Source organism: Bombina bombina, chromosome 5, assembly GCF_027579735.1.
Source record: "Bombina bombina isolate aBomBom1 chromosome 5, aBomBom1.pri, whole genome shotgun sequence".
Classification (NCBI taxonomy): Eukaryota; Metazoa; Chordata; class Amphibia; order Anura; family Bombinatoridae; genus Bombina; species Bombina bombina.
The window spans coordinates 10,105,040-10,129,663 of record NC_069503.1 but is presented as its reverse complement, the minus strand read 5'-3'; the positions used below and the strand labels follow the sequence as shown (position 1 = coordinate 10,129,663).

The window sequence follows — 24,624 nt, the reverse complement described above, 5'->3', positions numbered from 1 at the left end:
CACATATATTACACACAGTGATATCCTCTCTCCTGTACACTAATCACATATATTACACACAGTGATATCCTCTCTCCTGTACACTAATCACATATATTACACACAGTGATATCCTCTCTCCTGTACACTAATCACATATATTACACACAGTGATATCCTCTCCCCTGTACACTAATCACATATATTACACACAGTGATATCCTCTCCCCTGTACACTAATCACATATATTACACACAGTGATATCCTCTCCCCCTGTACACTAATCACATATATTACACACAGTGATATCGTCTCCCTGTACACTAATAACATATATTACACACAGTGATATCCTCTCTCCTGTACACTAATCACATATATTACACACAGTGATATCCTCTCCCTGTACACTAATCACATATATTACACACAGTGATATCCTCTCCCCTGTACACTAATCACATATATTACACACAGTGATATCCTCTCTGTACACTAATCACATATATTACACACAGTGATATCCTCTCCCCTGTACACTAATCACATATATTACACACAGTGATATCCTCTCCCTGTACACTAATCACATATATTACACACAGTGATATCCTCTCTCCCTGTACACTAATCACATATATTACACACAGTGATATCCTCTCTCTGTACACTAATCACATATATTACACACAGTGATATCCTCTCCCCTGTACACTAATCACATATATTACACACAGTGATACTCTCCCCTGTACACTAATCACATATATTACACACAGTGATATCCTCTCCTGTACACTAATCACATATATTACACACAGTGATATCCTCTCCTGTACACTAATCACATATATTACACACAGTGATATCCTCTCCCTGTACACTAATCACATATATTACACACAGTGATATCCTCTCCCCGTACACTAATCACATATATTACACACAGTGATATCCTCTCCCCTGTACACTAATCACATATATTACACACAGTGATATCCTCTCTCCTGTACACTAATCACATATATTACACACAGTGATATCCTCTCTCCTGTACACTAATCACATATATTACACACTGTGATATCCTCTCCCTGTACACTAATCACATATATTACACACAGTGATATCCTCTCCCTGTACACTAATCACAGATATTACACACAGTGATATCCTCTCCCCCTGTACACTAATCACATATATTACACACAGTGATATCCTCTCCCCTGTACACTAATCACATATATTACACACAGTGATATATTCTCTCCCTGTACACTAATCACATATATTACACACAGTGATATCCTCTCTCCTGTACACTAATCACATATATTACACACAGTGATATCCTCTCCTGTACACTAATCACATATATTACACACAGTGATGTCCTTTCCCCTGTACACTAATCACATATATTACACACAGTGATACCCTCTCTCCTGTACACTAATCACATATATTACACACAGTTATATCCTCTCCCTGTACACTAATCACATATATTACACACAGTGATATCCTCTCTCCTCTGTACACTAATCACATATATTACACACAGTGATATCCTCTCTCCTGTACACTAATCACATATATTACACACAGTGATATCCTCTCCCTGTACACTAATCACATATATACACACAGTGATATCCTCTCCCCTGTACACTAATCACATATATTACACACAGTGATATCCTCTCCCTGTACACTAATCACATATATTACACACAGTGATATCCTCTCCCTGTACACTAATCACATATATTACACACAGTGATACCTCTCTCCTGTACACTAATCACATATATTACACACAGTGATATCCTCTCCCGTGTACACTAATCACATATATTACACACAGTGATATCCTCTCCCTGTACACTAATCACATATATTACACACAGTGATATCCTCTCTCCCTGTACACTAATCACATATATTACACACAGTGATATCCTCTCCCCTGTACACTAATCACATATATTACACACAGTGATATCCTCTCCCCTGTACACTAATCACATATATTACACACAGTGATATCCTCTCTCCTGTACACTAATCACATATATTACACACAGTGATATCCTCTCCCTGTACACTAATCACATATATTACACACAGTGATATCCTCTCCTGTACACTAATCACATATATTACACACAGTGATATCCTCTCCCCTGTACACTAATCACATATATTACAACAGTGATATCCTTCCCCCTGTACACTAATCACATATTACACACAGTGATTCCTCTCCCTGTACACTAATCACATATATTACACACAGTGATATCCTCTCCCCTGTACACTAATCACATATATTACACCAGTGATATCCTCTCCCCTGTACACTAATCACATATATTACACACAGTGATATCCTCTCCCCTGTACACTAATCACATATATTACACACAGTGATATCCTCTCCCTGTACACTAATCACATATATTACACACAGTGATATCCTCTCTCCTGTACACTAATCACATATATTACACACAGTGATATCCTCTCCCGTGTACACTAATCACATATATTACACACAGTGATATCCTCTCCCTGTACACTAATCACATATATTACACACAGTGATATCCTCTCTCCCCTGTACACTAATCACATATATTACACACAGTGATATCCTCTCTCCCTGTACACTAATCACATATATTACACACAGTGATATCCTCTCCCCTGTACACTAATCACATATATTACACACAGTGATATCCTCTCTCCTGTACACTAATCACATATATTACACACAGTGATATCCTCTCCCTGTACACTAATCACATATATTACACACAGTGATATCCTCTCCTGTACACTAATCACATATATTACACACAGTGATATCCTCTCCCTGTACACTAATCACATATATTACACACAGTGATATCCTCACCCTGTACACTAATCACATATATTACACACAGTATATCCTCTTCCCTGTACACTAATAACATATATTACACACAGTGATATCCTCTCCCTGTATACTAATCACATATATTACACACAGTGATATCCTCTCCCTGTACACTAATCACATATATTACACACAGTGATATCCTCTCCCCTGTACACTAATCACATATATTACACACAGTGATATCCTCTCCAACACTAATCACATATATTACACACAGTGATCCTTTCCCCTGTACACTAATCACATATATTACACACAGATATCCTCTCCCCTGTACACTAATCACATATATTACACACAGTGATATCCTCTCCCCTGTACACTAATCACATATATTACACACAGTGATATCCTCTCTCTGTACACTAATCACATATATTACACACAGTGATATCCTCTCCCCTGTACACTAATCACATATATTACACACAGTGATATCCTCTCCTGTACACTAATCACATATATTACACACAGTGATATCCTCTCCTGTACACTAATCACATATATTACACACAGTGATATCCTCTCCCTGTACACTAATCACATATATTACACACAGTGATATCCTCCTCCCTGTACACTAATCACATATATTACACACAGTGATCTCCTCTCCCTGTACACTAATCACATATATTACACACAGTGATATCCTCTCCCCTGTACACTAATCACATATATTAAACACAGTGATATCCTCTCTCCTGTACACTAATCACATATATTAAACACAGTGATATCCTCTCTCCTGTACACTAATCACATATATTACACACAGTGATATCCTCTCTCCTGTACACTAATCACATATATTACACACAGTGATATCCTCTCCCCTGTACACTAATCACATATATTACACACAGTGATATCCTCTCTCCTGTACACTAATCACATATACTACACACACAGTGATATCCTCTCCCTGTACACTAATCACATATATTACACACAGTGATATCCTCTCCCCTGTACACTAATCACATATATTACACACAGTGATATCCTCTCCCTGTACACTAATCACATATATTACACACAGTGATATCCTCTCTCCTGTACACTAATCACATATATTACACACAGTGATATCCTCTCCCCTGTACACTAATCACATATATTACACACAGTGATATCCTCTCCCCTGTACACTAATCACATATATTACACACAGCGATATCCTCTCCCCTGTACACTAATCACATATATTACACACAGTGATATCCTCTCCCCTGTACACTAATCACATATATTACACACAGCGATATCCTCTCCCCTGTACACTAATCACATATATTACACACAGTGATATCCTCTCCCTGTACACTAATCACATATATTACACACAGTGATATCCACTCCCCTGTACACTAATCACATATATTACACACAATGATATCCTCTCCCCCTGTACACTAGTCACATATATTACACACAGTGATACCCTCTCTCCTGTACACTAATCACATATATTACACACAGTGATACCCTCTCTCCTGTACACTAATCACATATATTACACACAGTGATATCCTCTCCCTGTACACTAATCACATATATTATACACAGTGATATCCTCTCCCTGTACACTAATCACATATATTACACACAGTGATATCCTCTCTCCTGTACACTAATCACATATATTACACACAGTGATATCCTCTCTCCCTGTACACTAATCACATATATTACACACAGTGATATCCTCTCCCCGTACACTAATCACATATATTACACACAGTGATATCCTCTCCCTGTACACTAATCACATATATTACACACAGTGATATCCTCTCTCCTGTACACTAATCACATATATTATACACAGTGATATCCTCTCTCCTGTACACTAATCACATATATTACACACAGTGATATCCTCTCTCCTGTACACTAATCACATATATTACACACAGTGATATCCTCTCTCCTGTACACTAATCACATATATTATACACAGTGATATCCTCTCTCCTGTACACTAATCACATATATTACACACAGTGATATCCTCTCCCTGTACACTAATCACATAAATTACACACAGTGATATCCTCTCTCCTGTACACTAATCACATATATTACACACAGTGATATCCTCTCCCCTGTACACTAATCACATATATTATACACAGTGATATCCTCTCCCCTGTACACTAATCACATATATTATACACAGTGATATCCTCTCTCCTGTACACTAATCACATATATTACACACAGTGATATCCTCTCCCTGTACACTAATCACATATATTACACACAGTGATATCCTCTCCCCTGTACACTAATCACATATATTACACACAGTGATATCCTCTCCCCCTGTACACTAATCACATATATTACACACAGTGATATCCTCTCTCCCTGTACACTAATCACATATATTACACACAGTGATATCCTCTCCTGTACACTAATCACATATATTACACACAGTGATATCCTCTCCCTGTACACTAATCACATATATTACACACAGTGATATCCTCTCCCTGTACACTAATCACATATATTACACACAGTGATATCCTCTCCCTGTACACTAATCACATATATTACACACAGTGATATCCTCACTCCCCTGTACACTAATCAAATATATACACACAGTGATATCCTCTCCCTGTACACTAAATCACATATATTACACACAGTGATATCCTCTCTCCCTGTACACTAATCACATATATTACACACAGTGATATCCTCTCCAGTACACATAATCACATATATTACACACAGTGATATCCTCCCTGTACACTAATCACATATATATTACACACAGTGATATCCTCTCCCTGTACACTAATCACATATATTACACACAGTGATATCCTCTCCCCTGTACACTAATCACATATATTACACACAGTGATATCCTCTCCCCCTGTACACTAATCACATATATTACACACAGTGATATCCTCTCCTGTACACTAATCACATATATTACACACAGTGATATCCTCTCTCCTGTACACTAATCACATATATTACACACTGTGATATCCTCTCCCCCTGTACACTAATCACATATATTACACACAGTGATATCCTCTCCCCTGTACACTAATCACATATATTACACACAGTGATATCCTCTCCCTGTACACTAATCACAGATATTACACACAGTGATAACCTCTCCCCCTGTACACTAATCACATATATTACACACAGTGATATCCTCTCCCTGTACACTAATCACAGATATTACACACAGTGATATCCTCTCCCTGTACACTAATCACATATATTACACACAGTGATATCCTCTCCCCTGTACACTAATCACATATATTACACACAGTGATATATTCTCTCCCTGTACACTAATCACATATATTACACACAGTGATATCCTCTCTCCTGTACACTAATCACATATATTACACACAGTGATATCCTCTCCTGTACACTAATCACATATATTACACACAGTGATTCCTTTCCCTGTACACAATCACATATATTACACACAGTGATACCCTCTCTCCTGTACACTAATCACATATATTACACACAGTTATATCCTCTCCCTGTACACTAATCACATATATTACACACAGTGATATCCTCTCTCCTCTGTACACTAATCACATATATTACACACAGTGATATCCTCTCTCCTGTACACTAATCACATATATTACACACAGTGATATCCTCTCCTGTACACTAATCACATATATTACACACAGTGATATCCTCTCCCTGTACACTAATCACATATATTACACACAGTGATATCCTCTCCCTGTACACTAATCACATATATTACACACAGTGATATCCTCTCCCTGTACACTAATCACATATATTACACACAGTGATATCCTCTCTCCTGTACACTAATCACATATATTACACACAGTGATATCCTCTCCCGTGTACACTAATCACATATATTACACACAGTGATATCCTCTCCCGTACACTAATCACATATATTACACACAGTGATATCCTCTCTCCCCTGTACACTAATCACATATATTACACACAGTGATATCCTCTCCCCTGTACACTAATCACATATATTACACACAGTGATATCCTCTCCCCTGTACACTAATCACATATATTACACACAGTGTATCCTCTCTCCGTACACTAATCACATATATTACACACAGTGATATCCTCTCCCTGTACACTAATCACATATATTACACACAGTGATATCCTCTCCTGTACACTAATCACATATTACACACAGTGATATCCTCTCCCCTGTACACTAATCACATATATTACACACATGATATCCTCTCCCTGTACACTAATCACATATATTACACACAGTGATATCCTCTTCCCTGTACACTAATCACATATATTACACACAGTGATATCCTCTCCCTGTACACTAATCACATATATTACACACAGTGATATCCTCTCCCCTGTACACTAATCACATATATTACACACAGTGATATCCTCTCCCCTGTACACTAATCACATATATTACACACAGTGATATCCTCTCCTGTACACTAATCACATATATTACACACAGTGATGTCCTTTCCCCTGTACACTAATCACATATATTACACACAGTGATATCCTCTCCCTGTACACTAATCACATATATTACACACAGTGATATCCTCTCCCCTGTACACTAATCACATATATTACACACAGTGATATCCTCTCTGCTGTACACTAATCACATATATTACACACAGTGATATCCTCTCCTGTACACTAATCACATATATTACACACAGTGATATCCTCTCCTGTACACTAATCACATATATTACACACAGTGATATCCTCTCCGTACACTAATCACATATATTACACACAGTGATATCCTCTCCTGTACACTAATCACATATATTACATACAGTGATATCCTCTCTCCTGTACACTAATCACATATATTACACACAGTGATATCCTCTCCCTGTACACTAATCACATATATTACACACAGTGATATCCTCTCTCCCTGTACACTAATCACATATATTACACACAGTGATATCCTCTCTCCTGTACATTAATCACATATATTACACACAGTAATATCCTCTCCCCTGTACACTAATCACATATATTACACACAGTGATATCCTCTCGCCCTGTACACTAATCACATATATTACACACAGTGATATCCTCTCCCTGTACACTAATCACATATATTACACACAGTGATATCCTCTCTCCTGTACACTAATCACATTATTACACACAGTGATATCCTCTCCCTGTACACTAATCACATATATTACACACAGTGATATCCTCTCCCTGTACACTAATCACATATATTACACACAGTGATATCCTCTCTCCTGTACACTAATCACATATATTACACACAGTGATATCCTCTCTCCCTGTACACTAATCACATATATTACACACAGTGATATCCTCTCCCCTGTACACTAATCACATATATTACACACAGTGATATCCTCTCCCTGTACACTAATCACATATATTAACACAGTGATATCCTCTCTCCTGTACACTAATCACATATATTACACACAGTGATATCCTCTCTCCTGTACACTAATCACATATATTACACACAGTGATATCCTCTCCCCCTGTACACTAATCATATCTATTACACACAGTGATATCCTCTCCCCTGTACACTAATCACATATATTAAACACAGTGATATCCTCTCTCCTGTACACTAATCACATATATTACACACAGTGATATCCTCTCCCTGTACACTAATCACATATATTACACACAGTGATATCCTCTCCCCTGTACACTAATCACATATATTACACACAGTGATATCCTCTCTCCTGTACACTAATCACATATACTACACACAGTGATATCCTCTCCCCTGTACACTAATCACATATATTACACACAGTGATATCCTCTCCCCTGTACACTAATCACATATATTACACACAGTGATATCCTCTCTCCTGTACACTAATCACATATATTACACACAGTGATATCCTCTCTCCTGTACACTAATCACATATATTACACACAGTGATATCCTCTCCCCTGTACACTAATCACATATATTACACACAGTGATATCCTCTCCCTGTACACTAATCACATATATTACAACAGTGATATCCTCTCCCTGTACACTAATCACATATATTACACACAGTGATATCCTCTCCCCCTGTACACTAATCACATATATTACACACAGTGATATCCTCTCCCCTGTACACTAATCACATATATTACACACAGTGATATCCTCTCCTGTACACTAATCACATATATTACACACAGTGATATCCTCTCCCCTGTACACTAATCACATATATTACACACAGTGATATCCTCTCCCCTGTACACTAGTCACATATATTACACACAGTGATACCCTCTCTCCTGTACACTAATCACATATATTACACACAGTGATACCCTCTCTCCTGTACACTAATCACATATATTACACACAGTGATATCCTCTCCCCTGTACACTAATCACATATATTACACACAGTGATATCCTCTCTCCTGTACACTAATCACATATATTACACACAGTGATATCCTCTCCCCTGTACACTAATCACATATATTATACACAGTGATATCCTCTCCCTGTACACTAATCACATATATTATACACAGTGATATCCTCTCTCCTGTACACTAATCACATATATTACACACAGTGATATCCTCTCTCCCTGTACACTAATCACATATATTACACACAGTGATATCCTCTCCCCCTGTACACTAATCACATATATTACACACAGTGATATCCTCTCCCTGTACACTAATCACATATATTACACACAGTGATATCCTCTCTCCTGTACACTAATCACATATATTATACACAGTGATATCCTCTCCTGTACACTAATCACATATATTACACACAGTGATATCCCTCTCCTGTACACTAATCACATATATTCACACAGTGATATCCCTCTCCTGTACACTAATCACATATATTATACACAGTGATATCCTCTCTCCTGTACACTAATCACATATATTACACACAGTGATATCCTCTCCCTGTACACTAATCACATAAATTACACACAGTTGATATCCTCTCCTGTACACTAATCACATATATTACACACAGTGATATCCTCTCCCCTGTACACTAATCACATATATTACACAGTGATATCCTCTCCCCTGTACACTAATCACATATATTATACACAGTGATATCCTCTCCCCTGTACACTAATCACATATATTACACACAGTGATATCCTCTCCCCCGTACACTAATCACATATATTACACACAGTGATATCCTCTCCCTGTACACTAATCACATATATTACACACAGTGATATCCTCTCCCCTGTACACTAATCACATATATTACACACAGTGATATCCTCTCCCTGTACACTAATCACTATATTACACACAGTGATATCCTCTCTCCCTGTACACTAATCACATATATTACACACAGTGATATCCTCTCCCTGTACACTAATCACATATATTACACACAGTGATATCCTCTCCCTGTACACTAATCACATATATTACACACAGTGATATCCTCTCCCCTGTACACTAATCACATATATTACACACAGTGATATCCTCTCCCCTGTACACTAATCACATATATTACACACAGTGATATCCTCTCCCTGTACACTAATCACATATATTACACACAGTGATATCCTCTCCCTGTACACTAATCACATATATTACACACAGTGATATCCTCTCCCCTGTACACTAATCACATATATTACACACAGTGATATCCTCTCCTGTACACTAATCACATATATTACACACAGTGATATCCTCTCTCCTGTACACTAATCACATATATTACACACAGTGATATCCTCTCCCTGTACACTAATCACATCTATTACACACAGTGATATCCTCTCTCCCTGTACACTAATCACATATATTACACACAGTGATATCCTCTCCCTGTACACTAATCACATATATTACACACAGTGATATCCTCTCCCCCTGTACACTAATCACATATATTACACACAGTGATATCCCTCCCCCTGTACACTAATCACATATATTACACACAGTGATATCCTCTCCTGTACACTAATCACATCTATTACACACAGTGATATCCTCTCCCTGTACACTAATCACATATATTACACACAGTGATTTCCTCTCCCCTGTACACTAATCACATATATTACACACAGTGATATCCTCTCCCTGTACACTAATCACATATATTACACACAGTGATATCCTCTCCCTGTACACTAATCACATATATTACACACAGTGATATCCTCCCCTGTACACTAATCACATATATTACACACAGTGATATCCTCTCCTGTACACTAATCACATATATTACACACAGTGATATCCTCTCCTGTACACTAATCACATATATTACACACAGTGATATCCTCTCTCCTGTACACTAATCACATATATTACACACAGTGATATCCTCTCTCCCTGTACACTAATCACATATATTACACACAGTGATATCCTCTCCCCTGTACACTAAACATATATTACACACAGTGATATCCTCTCTCCTGTACACTAATCACATATATTACACACAGTGATATCCTCTCCCCTGTACACTCATCACATATATTACACACAGTGATATCCTCTCCACCTGTACACTAATCACATATATTACACACAGTGATATCCTCTCTCCCTGTACACTAATCACATATATTACACACAGTGATATCCTCTCCCCCTGTACACTAATCACATATATTACACACAGTGATATCCTCTCCCCCTGTACACTAATCACATATATTACACACAGTGATATCCTCTCTCCCTACACTAATCACATATATTACACACAGTGATATCCTCTCCCTGTACACTAATCACATATATTACACACAGTGATATCCTCTCCCCTGTACACTAATCACATATATTACACACAGTGATATCCTCTCTCCTGTACACTAATCACATATATTACACACAGTGATATCTCTCCCTGTACACTAATCACATATATTACACACAGTGATTTCCTCTCCCCTGTACACTAATCAAATATATTACACACAGTGATATCCTCTCTCCTGTACACTAATCACATATATTACACACAGTGATATCCTCTCCCTGTACACTAATCACATATATTACACACAGTGATATCCTCTCTCCTGTACACTAATCACATATATTACATACAGTGATATCCTCTCCCCCTGTACACTAATCACATATATTACACACAGTGATATCCTCTCCCCTGTACACTAATCACATATATTACACACAGTGATATCCTGTCCCCCTGTACACTAATCACATATATTACACACAGTGATATCCTGTCCTGTACACTAATCACATATATTACACACAGTGATATCCTCTCCCTGTACACTAATCACATATATTACACACAGTGATATCCTCTCCCTGTACACTAATCACATATATTACACACAGTGATATCCTCTCCCCTGTACACTAATCACATATATTACACACAGTGATATCCTCTCCCTGTACACTAATCACATATATTACACACAGTGATATCCTCTCCCTGTACACTAATCACATATATTACACACAGTGATATCCTCTCTCCCTGTACACTAATCACATATATTACACACAGTGATATCCTCTCCCCTGTACACTAATCACATATATTACACACAGTGATATTCTCTCCCTGTACACTAATCACATATATTACACACAGTGATGTCCTCTCCTGTACACTAATCACATATATTACACACAGTGATATCCTCTCTCCTGTACACTAATCACATATATTACACACAGTGATATCCTCTCCCTGTACACTAATCACATATATTACACACAGTGATATCCTCTCCCCTGTACACTAATCACATATATTACACACAGTGATATCCTCTCCCTGTACACTAATCACATATATTACACACAGTGATATCCTCTCCCTGTACACTAATCACATATATTACACACAGTGATATCCTCTCTCCCTGTACACTAATCACATATATTACACACAGTGATATCCTCTCCCCTGTACACTAATCACATATATTACACACAGTGATATCCTCTCCCGTACACTAATCACATATATTACACACAGTGATATCCTCTCCCCTGTACACTAATCACATATATTACACACAGTGATATCCTCTCTCCTGTACACTAATCACATATATTACACACAGTGATATCCTCTCTCTGTACACTAATCACATATATTACACACAGTGATATCCTCTTCCTGTACACTAATCACATATATTACACACAGTGATATCCTCTCTCCTGTACACTAATCACATATATTACACACAGTGATATCCTCTCTCCTGTACACTAATCACATATATTACACACAGTGATATCCTCTCCCTGTACACTAATCACATATATTACACACAGTGATATCCTCCCCTGTACACTAATCACATATATTACACACAGTGATATCCTCTCCCCTGTACACTAATCACATATATTACACACAGTGATATCCTCTCCCCTGTACACTAATCACATATATTACACACAGTGATATCCTCTCTCCCTGTACACTAATCACATATATTACACAGTGATATCCTCTCCCCTGTACACTAATCACATATATTACACACAGTGATATCCTCTCCCCTGTACACTAATCACATATATTACACACAGTGATATCCTCTCCCTGTACACTAATCACATATATTACAACAGTTATATCCTCTCTCCTGTACACTAATCACATATATTACATACAGTGATATCCTCTCTCCTGTACACTAATCACATATATTACACACAGTGATATCCTCTCTCCTTTACACTAATCACATATATTACACACAGTGATATCCTCTCTCCTGTACACTAATCACATATATTAAACACAGTGATATCCTCTCCCCTGTACACTAATCACATATATTACATACAGTGATATCCTCCTCCTGTACACTAATCACATATATTACATACAGTGATATCCCTCTCCTGTACACTAATCACATATATTACAACAGTGATATCCTCTCCCTGTACACTAATCACATATATTACACACAGTGATATCCTCTCTCCCTGTACACTAATCACATATATTACACACAGTGATATCCTCTCCCCTGTACACTAATCACATATATTACACACAGTGATATCCTCTCTCTGTACACTAATCACATATATTACACACAGTGATATCCTCTCTCCTGTACACTAATCACATATATTACACACAGTGATATCCTCTCCCCTGTACACTAATCACATATATTACACACAGTGATATCCTCTCTCCTGTACACTAATCACATATATTACACACAGTGATATCCTCTCCCCTGTACACTAATCACATATATTACACACAGTGATATCCTCTCCCTGTACACTAATCACATATATTACACACAGTGATATCCTCTCCCTGTACACTAATCACATATATTACACACAGTGATATCCTCTCCCCTGTACACTAATCACATATATACACACAGTGATATCCTCTCTCCTGTACACTAATCACATATATTACACACAGTGATATCCTCTCCCTGTACACTAATCACATATATTACACACAGTGATATCCTCTCTCCTGTACACTAATCACATATATTACACACAGTGATATCCTCTCCCCCCTGTACACTAATCACATATATTACACACAGTGATATCCTCTCCCTGTACACTAATCACATATATTACACACAGTGATATCCTCTCCCCTGTACACTAATCACATATATTACACACAGTGATATCCTCTCCCCTGTACACTAATCACATATATTACACACAGTGATATCCTCTCCCCTGTACACTAATCACATATATTACACACAGTGATATCCTCTCCCCTGTACACTAATCACATATATTACACACAGTGATATCCTCTCTCTGTACACTAATCACATATATTACACACAGTGATATCCTCACTCTGTACACTAATCACATATATTACACACAGTGATATCCTCTCCCCTGTACACTAATCACATATATTACACACAGTGATATCCTCTCCCTGTACACTAATCACATATATTACACACAGTGATATCCTCTCTCCCCTGTACACTATTCACATATATTACACACAGTGATATCCTCTCCCTGTACACTAATCACATATATTACACACAGTGATATCCTCTCCCCTGTACACTAATCACATATATTACACACAGTGATATCCTCTCCCCTGTACACTAATCACATATATTACACACAGTGATATCCTCTCCCCTGTACACTAATCACATATATTACACACAGTGATATCCTCTCTCCCTGTACACTAATCACATATATTACACACAGTGATATCCTCTCCCTGTACACTAATCACATATATTACACACAGTGATATCCTCTCCCCTGTACACTAATCACATATATTACACACAGTGATATCCTCTCCCCTGTACACTAATCACATATATTACACACAGTGATATCCTCTCTCCTGTACACTAATCACATATATTACACACAGTGATATCCTCTCCCTGTACACTAATCACATATATTACACACAGTGATATCCTCTCCCCTGTACACTAATCACATATATTACACACAGTGATATCCTCTCCCCTGTACACTAATCACATATATATACACACAGTGATATCCTCTCTGCTGTACACTAATCACATATATTACACACAGTGATATCCTCTCTCCCTGTACACTAATCACATATATTACACACAGTGATATCCTCTCTCCCTGTACACTAATCACATATATTACACACAGTGATATCCTCTCTCCCTGTACACTAATCACATATATTACACACAGTGATATCCTCTCCCTGTACACTAATCACATATATTACACAGTGATATCCTCTCCCCTGTACACTAATCACATATATTACACACAGTGAATATCCTCTCCCCTGTACACTAATCACATATATTACACACAGTGATATCCTCTCCCCTGTACACTAATCACATATATTACACACAGTGATATCCTCTCTCCTGTACACTAATCACATATATTACACACAGTGATATCCTCTCTCCTGTACACTAATCACATATATTACACACAGTGATATCCTCTCTGCTGTACACTAATCACATATATTACACACAGTGATATCCTCTCCTGTACACTAATCACATATATTACACACAGTGATATCCTCTCTCCTGTACATTAATCACATATATTACACACAGTGATATCCTCTCTCTGTACACTAATCACATATATTACACACAGTGATATCCTCTCCCCTGTACACTAATCACATATATTACACACAGTGATATCCTCTCCCTGTACACTAATCACATATATTACACACAGTGATATCCTCTCCCCTGTACACTAATCACATATATTACACACAGTGATATCCTCTCCATGTACACTAATCACATATATTACACACAGTGATATCCTCTCCCTGTACACTAATCACATATATTACACACAGTGATATCCTCTCCTGTACACTAATCACATATATTACACACAGTGATATCCTCTCCCTGTACACTAATCACATATATTACACACAGTGATATCCTCTCCTGTACACTAATCACATATATTACATACAGTGATATCCTCTCCCTGTACACTAATCACATATATTACACGCAGTGATATCCTCTCCCCTGTACACTAATCACATATATTACACACAGTGATATCCTCTCCTGTACACTAATCACATATATTACACACAGTGATATCCTCTCCCCCTGTACACTAATCACATATATTACACACAGTGATATCCTCTCCCCCTGTACACTAATCACATATATTACACACAGTGATTAGGGATGGGCGAATGTGCAAATTTTCGAATTTCGAATGTAGAACGAATGTTATTACCGAAATTCGAATTCTAAATTCGAATGTCGATAAGAACGAATATTCTTAAAAATTCGAAAATCGAATGTTATTTACAGTTTTCGAATGTCACTTTCGAATTCGAATGTTTATAATTATATTGAATGTCTACATTCGAAATTCGAATTTTTCGAATTCGAATATAAATTCGAATTTTTCGAATTCTAATATAAATTCGAATTTTTCGAATTCGAATATAAATTTGAATTTTTCGAATTCGAATATTGCATAATTCGAATATTACATTTAAAAGCATTAGAAATACTATTACAATCTAAATTCGAATTTTTCGAATTCGAATACACGTATTGCATAATTCGAATATTACATTTAAAGAAAAAGCATTAGAAATACTATTACAATCTAAATTCTAATTTTTCGAATTCGAATATTGCATAATTTGAATATTACATTTAAAGAAAAAGCATTAGAAATACTATTACAATCTAAATTCGAATTTTTCGAATTCGAATACACGAATTGCATAATTCGAATATTACATTTAAAGAAAAAGCATTAGAAATACTATTACAATCTAAATTCGAATTTTTCGAATTCGAATATTGCATAATTCGAATATTACATTTAAAGAAAAAGCATTAGAAATACTATTACAATCTAAATTCGAATTTTTCGAATTCGAATATTGCATAATTCGAATATTACATTTAAAAGCATTAGAAATACTATTACAATCTAAATTCGAATTTTTCGAATTCGAATATTGCATAATTCGAATATTACATTTAAAAGCATTAGAAATACTATTACAATCTAAATTCGAATTTTTCGAATTCGAATACACGTATTGCATAATTCGAATATTACATTTAAAGAAAAAGCATTAGAAATACTATTACAATCTAAATTCGAATTTTTCGAATTCGAATACACGTATTGCATAATTCGAATATTACATTTAAAGAAAAAGCATTAGAAATACTATTACAATCTAAATTCGAATTTTTCGAATTCGAATATTGCATAATTCGAATATTACATTTAAAGAAAAAGCATTAGAAATACTATTACAATCTAAATTCGAATTTTTCGAATTCGAATATTGCATAATTAGAATATTACATTTAAAGAAAAACATTAGAAATACTATTACAATCTAAATTCAAATTTTTCGAATTCGAATATTGCATAATTCGAATATTACATTTAAAGAAAAAGCATTAGAAATACTATTACAATCTAAATTCGAATTTTTCGAATTCGAATATTGCATAATTCGAATATTACATTTAAAGAAAAAGCATTAGAAATACTATTACAATCTAAATTCGAATTTTTCGAATTCGAATACACGTATTGCATAATTCGAATATTACATTTAAAGAAAAAGCAGTAGAAATACTATTACAATCTAAATTCGAATTTTTCGAATTCGAATACACGTATTGCATAATTCGAATATTACATTTAAAGAAAAAGCATTAGAAATACTATTACAATCTAAATTCAAATTTTTCGAATTCGAATATTGCATAATTCGATTATTACATTTAAAGAAAAAGCATTAGAAATACTATTACAATCTAAATTCGAATTTTTCGAATTCGAATATTTTCGAATGTAATCGTAAAAGTCGAAACCGAATATTCGAAAATCGAATGTTAGAATGTTATGTAAACATTCGAAATTCGATTCGAACGAACTAATGTGTTAAAATTCGTGCCGTTTTTCGAATGTTGCGAAACATTCGCCCATCCCTAACAGTGATATCCTCTTCTGTACACTAATCACATATATTACACACAGTGATATCCTCTCCCCTGTACACTAATCACATATATTACACACAGTGATATCCTCTCTCCTGTACACTAATCACATATATTACACACAGTGATATCCTCTCTCCTGTAAACTAATCACATATATTACACACAGTGATATCTTCTCCTGTACACCTAATCACATATATTACACACAGTGATATCCTCTCCCCTGTACACTAATCACATATATTAACACAAGTGATATCCTCTCTCCTGTACACTAATCACATATATTACACTACAGTGATATCCTCTCTCCTGTACACTAATCACATATATTACACACAGTGATATCCTCTCTCCTGTACACTAATCACATATATTACACCACAGTGATATCCTCTCCCCTGTACACTAATCACATATATTACACACAGTGATATCCTCTCCCTGTACACTAATCACATATATTACACACAGTGATATCCTCTCTCCCTGTACACTAATCACATATATTACACACAGTGATATCCTCTCTCCCTGTACACTAATCACATATATTACACACAGTGATATCCTCTCCCCTGTACACTAATCACATATATTACACACAGTGATATCCTCTCTCCTGTACACTAATCACATATATTACACACAGTGATATCCTCTCTCCCTGTACACTAATCACATATATTACACACAGTGATATCCTCTCCCCCTGTACACTAATCACATATATTACACACAGTGATATCCTCTCTCCTGTACACTAATCACATATATTACACACAGTGATATCCTCTCCCTGTACACTAATCACATATATTACACACAGTGATATCCTCTCCCCTGTACACTAATCACATATATTACACACAGTGATATCCTCTCCCCTGTACACTAATCACATATATTACACACAGTGATATCCTCTCTCCCTGTACACTAATCACATATATTACACACAGTGATATCCTCTCCCCTGTACACTAATCACATATATTACACACAGTGATATCCTCTCTCCTGTACACTAATCACATATATTACACACAGTGATATCCTCTCCCCTGTACACTAATCACATATATTACACACAGTGATATCCTCTCCCTGTACACTAATCACATATATTACACACAGTGATATCCTCTCCCCTGTACACTAATCACATATATTACACACAGTGATATCCTCTCCCCTGTACACTAATCACATATATTACACACAGTGATATCCTCTCTCCTGTACACTAATCACATATATTACACACAGTGATATCCTCTCCCCTGTACACTAATCACATATATTACACACAGTGATATCCTCTCCCTGTACACTAATCACATATATTACACACAGTGATATCCTCTCCCTGTACACTAATCACATATATTACACACAGTGATATCCTCTCCCTGTACACTAATCACATATATTACACACAGTGATATCCTCTCTCCTGTACACTAATCACATATATTACACACAGTGATATCCTCTCCCCTGTACACTAATCACATATATTACACACAGTGATATCCTCTCCCCTGTACACTAATCACATATATTACACACAGTGATATCGTCTCTCCTGTACACTAATCACATATATTACACACAGTGATATCCTCTCTCCTGTACACTAATCACATATATTACACACAGTGATATCCTCTCCCCTGTACACTAATCACATATATTACACACAGTGATATCCTCTCCCCCTGTACACTAATCACATATATTACACACAGTGATATCCTCTCCCTGTACACTAATCACATATATTACACACAGTGATATCCTCTCCCCTGTACACTAATCACATATATTACACACAGTGATATCCTCTCCCCTGTACACTAATCACATATATTACACACAGTGATATCCTCTCTCCCTGTACACTAATCACATATATTACACACAGTGATATCCTCTCCCCCTGTACACTAATCACATATATTACACACAGTGATATCCTCTCTCCTGTACAGTAATCACATATATACACACAGTGATATCCTCTCCCCTGTACACTAATCACATATATTACACACAGTGATATCCTCTCTGCTGTACACTAATCACATATATTACACACAGTGATATCGTCTCCCTGTACACTAATCACATATATTACACACAGTGATATCCTCTCCCCTGTACACTAATCACATATATTACACACAGTGATATCCTCTCTCTGTACACTAATCACATATATTACACACAGTGATATCCTCTCTCTGTACACTAATCACATATATTACACACAGTGATATCCTCTCTCCTGTACAATAATCACATATATTACACACAGTGATATCCTCTCCCTGTACACTAATCACATATATTACACACAGTGATATCCTCTCCCCCTGTACACTAATCACATATATTACACACAGTGATATCCTCTCCCCTGTACACTAATCACATATATTACACACAGTGATATCCTCTCTCCCTGTACACTAATCACATATATTACACACAGTGATATCCTCTCCCCTGTACACTAATCACATATATTACACACAGTGATATCCTCTCTCCCCTGTACACTAATCACATATATTACACACAGTGATATCCTCTCTCCCTGTACACTAATCACATATATTACACACAGTGATATCCTCTCTCCTGTACACTAATCACATATATTACACACAGTGATATCCTCTCTCCCTGTACACTAATCACATATATTACACACAGTGATATCCTCTCCCCTGTACACTAATGACATATATTACACACAGTGATATCCTCTCTCCTGTACACTAATCACATATATTACACACAGTGATATCCTCTCTCCTGTACACTAATCACATATATTACACACAGTGATATCCTCTCTCCTGTACACTAATCACATATATTACACACAGTGATATCCTCTCCCCCTGTACACTAATCACATATATTACACACAGTGATATCCTCTCTCCTGTACACTAATCACATATATTACACACAGTGATATCCTCTCCCCTGTACACTAATCACATATATTACACACAGTGATATCCTCTCCCCTGTACACTAATCACATATATTACACACAGTGATATCCTCTCCCCTGTACACTAATCACATATATTACACACAGTGATATCCTCTCCCCTGTACACTAATCACATATATTACACACAGTGATATCCTCTCCCCTGTACACTAATCACATATATTACACACAGTGATATCCTCTCTCCTGTACACTAATCACATATATTACACACAGTGATATCCTCTCCCCTGTACACTAATCACATATATTACACACAGTGATATCCTCTCTCCTGTACACTAATCACATATATTACACACAGTGATATCCTCTCCCCTGTACACTAATCACATATATTACACACAGTGATATCCTCTCTCCCTGTACACTAATCACATATATTACACACAGTGATATCCTCTCTCCCTGTACACTAATCACATATATTACACACAGTGATATCCTCTCTCCTGTACACTAATCACATATATTACACACAGTGATATCCTCTCTCCTGTACACTAATCACATATATTACACACAGTGATATCCTCTCTCCCTGTACACTAATCACATATATTACACACAGTGATATCCTCTCCCCTGTACACTAATCACATATATTACACACAGTGATATCCTCTCTCCCTGTACACTAATCACATATATTACACACAGTGATATCCTCTCTCCCTGTACACTAATCACATATATTACACACAGTGATATCCTCTCTCCTGTACACTAATCACATATATTACACACAGTGATATCCTCTCTCCCTGTACACTAATCACATATATTACACACAGTGATATCCTCTCTCCTGTACACTAATCACATATATTACACACAGTGATATCCTCTCTCCCTGTACACTAATCACATATATTACACACAGTGATATCCTCTCTCCTGTACACTAATCACATATATTACACACAGTGATATCCTCTCCCCTGTACACTAATCACATATATTACACACAGTGATATCCCTCTCCCTGTACACTAATCACATATATTACACACAGTGAATCCTCTCTCCCTGTACACTAATCACATATATTACACACAGTGATATCCTCTCCCCCTGTACAAGCTATCAACATCATATTACACACAGTGATATCCTTCTCCTGTACACTAATCACATATAATACACACAGTGATATCCCTCTCCCCCTGTACACTAATCACATATATTTACACATACTGTGATATCCTCTCCCTGCTTACACTATTCACATATATTTACACACAGTGATATCTCTCTCCCCTGTACACCTATTCACAATATATTACTACACAGTGATATCCTCTCACCTGTACATCTAATCAACATATATTACAACACAGTAATATCCAACTCCTGTACCCTAATCACATATATTACATCACAGTGATATCCTCTCTCCCTGTACACAAATCACATATATTACACACAGTGATATCCACTCGCCCCTGTACACTGAAGCACATATATTACACACAGGGATGTCCTCTCTATATACACACAGTGATATCCTCTCTCCTGTACACTAATCACATATATTACACACAGTGATATCCTCTCTCCTGTACACTAATCACATATATTACACACAGTGATATCCTCTCCTGTACACTAATCACAGATATTACACACAGTGATATCCTCTCTCCTGTACACTAATCACATATATTACACACAGTGATATCCTCTCTCCTGTACACTAATCACATATATTACACACTTGTGATATCCTCTCCCCTGTACACTAATCACATATATTACACACAGTGATATCCTCTCTCCTGTACACTAATCACATATATTACACACAGTGATATCCTCTCTCCCTGTACACTAATCACATATATTACACACAGTGATATCCTCTCCCCCTGTACACTAATCACATATATTACACACAGTGATATCCTCTCTCCTGTACACTAATCACATATATTACACACAGTGATATCCTCTCCCCTGTACACTAATCACATATATTACACACAGTGATATCCTCTCCCCTGTACACTAATCACATATATTACACACAGTGATATCCTCTCTCCTGTACACTAATCACATATATTACACACAGTGATATCCTCTCTCCTGTACACTAATCACATATATTACACACAGTGATATCCTCTCTCCCTGTACACTAATCACATCTATTATTAACACCCTCTTATTTCATTTTGTCTTTATCTTTCTTTTGCTTAGGGACTTGCTTTCTGTGCCTTGTGGATGTTGTACCAGTGAAGAATGAAGATGGTGCGGTTATCATGTTCATCCTGAACTTTGAGGTGGTGATGGAAAAAGATCATATGGGGTCCCCAAACAAGGATACGAACCACCGTGTGCAGTCCCACTGGTTTCCTTCAGGTAACGCCATCCTCCCTTAGTCTCCCTTCACTAATAGAAGTTTATATTTCATACATTAATACTAACTACATGGCAACAACGGTTCATTCTATCCTGATCAGTGCTTATGTTCTAAGCAGTAGTGTCAGCAACATACATCCCTTGTAAATGAGGTACTTACAGATGATTATTGTTAGCAAGCTCAGCCTTTGCTAATGGTTTAGATCAGCTAATGGTTTAGATCAGCCTTCGCTAATGGTTTAGATCAGCCTTCACTAATGGTTTAGATCAGCCTTCACTAATGGTTTAGATCAGCCTTCACTAATGGTTTAGATCAGCCTTCGCTAATGGTTTAGATCAGCCTTCACTAATGGTTTAGATCAGCTAATGGTTTAGATCAGCCTTCGCCAATGGTTTAAATCAGCCTTCGCTAATTGTTTTGATCAGCCTTCAGTAATGGTTTAGATCAGCCTTCGCTAATGGTTTAGATCAGCCTTCACTAATGGTTTAGATCAGCTATTGGTTTAGATCAGCCTTCGCCAATGGTTTAAATCAGCCTTCGCCAATGGTTTAAATCAGCCTTCGCCAATGCTTTAAATCAGCCTTCACTAATTGTTTTGATCAGCCTTCAGTAATGGTTTAGATCAGCCTTCAGTAATGGTTTAGATCAGCCTTTGCCAATGGTTTA

The 24,624-nt window shown here is 36.5% G+C and overlaps 1 protein-coding gene across 1 annotated transcript in view; it reads left to right on the top strand.

Annotated features, from left to right (window-relative positions):
• The window catches only part of KCNH2 (potassium voltage-gated channel subfamily H member 2), a 1,055,144-nt gene that overhangs the window by 381,372 nt on the left and 649,148 nt on the right, over positions 1 to 24,624 (top strand). The window contains exon 3 of the mRNA XM_053713258.1: positions 23,796 to 23,930. Within this exon, the coding sequence (XP_053569233.1) occupies positions 23,796 to 23,930 (135 nt within the window). The remainder of the gene's footprint in view (positions 1 to 23,795; positions 23,931 to 24,624) is intronic.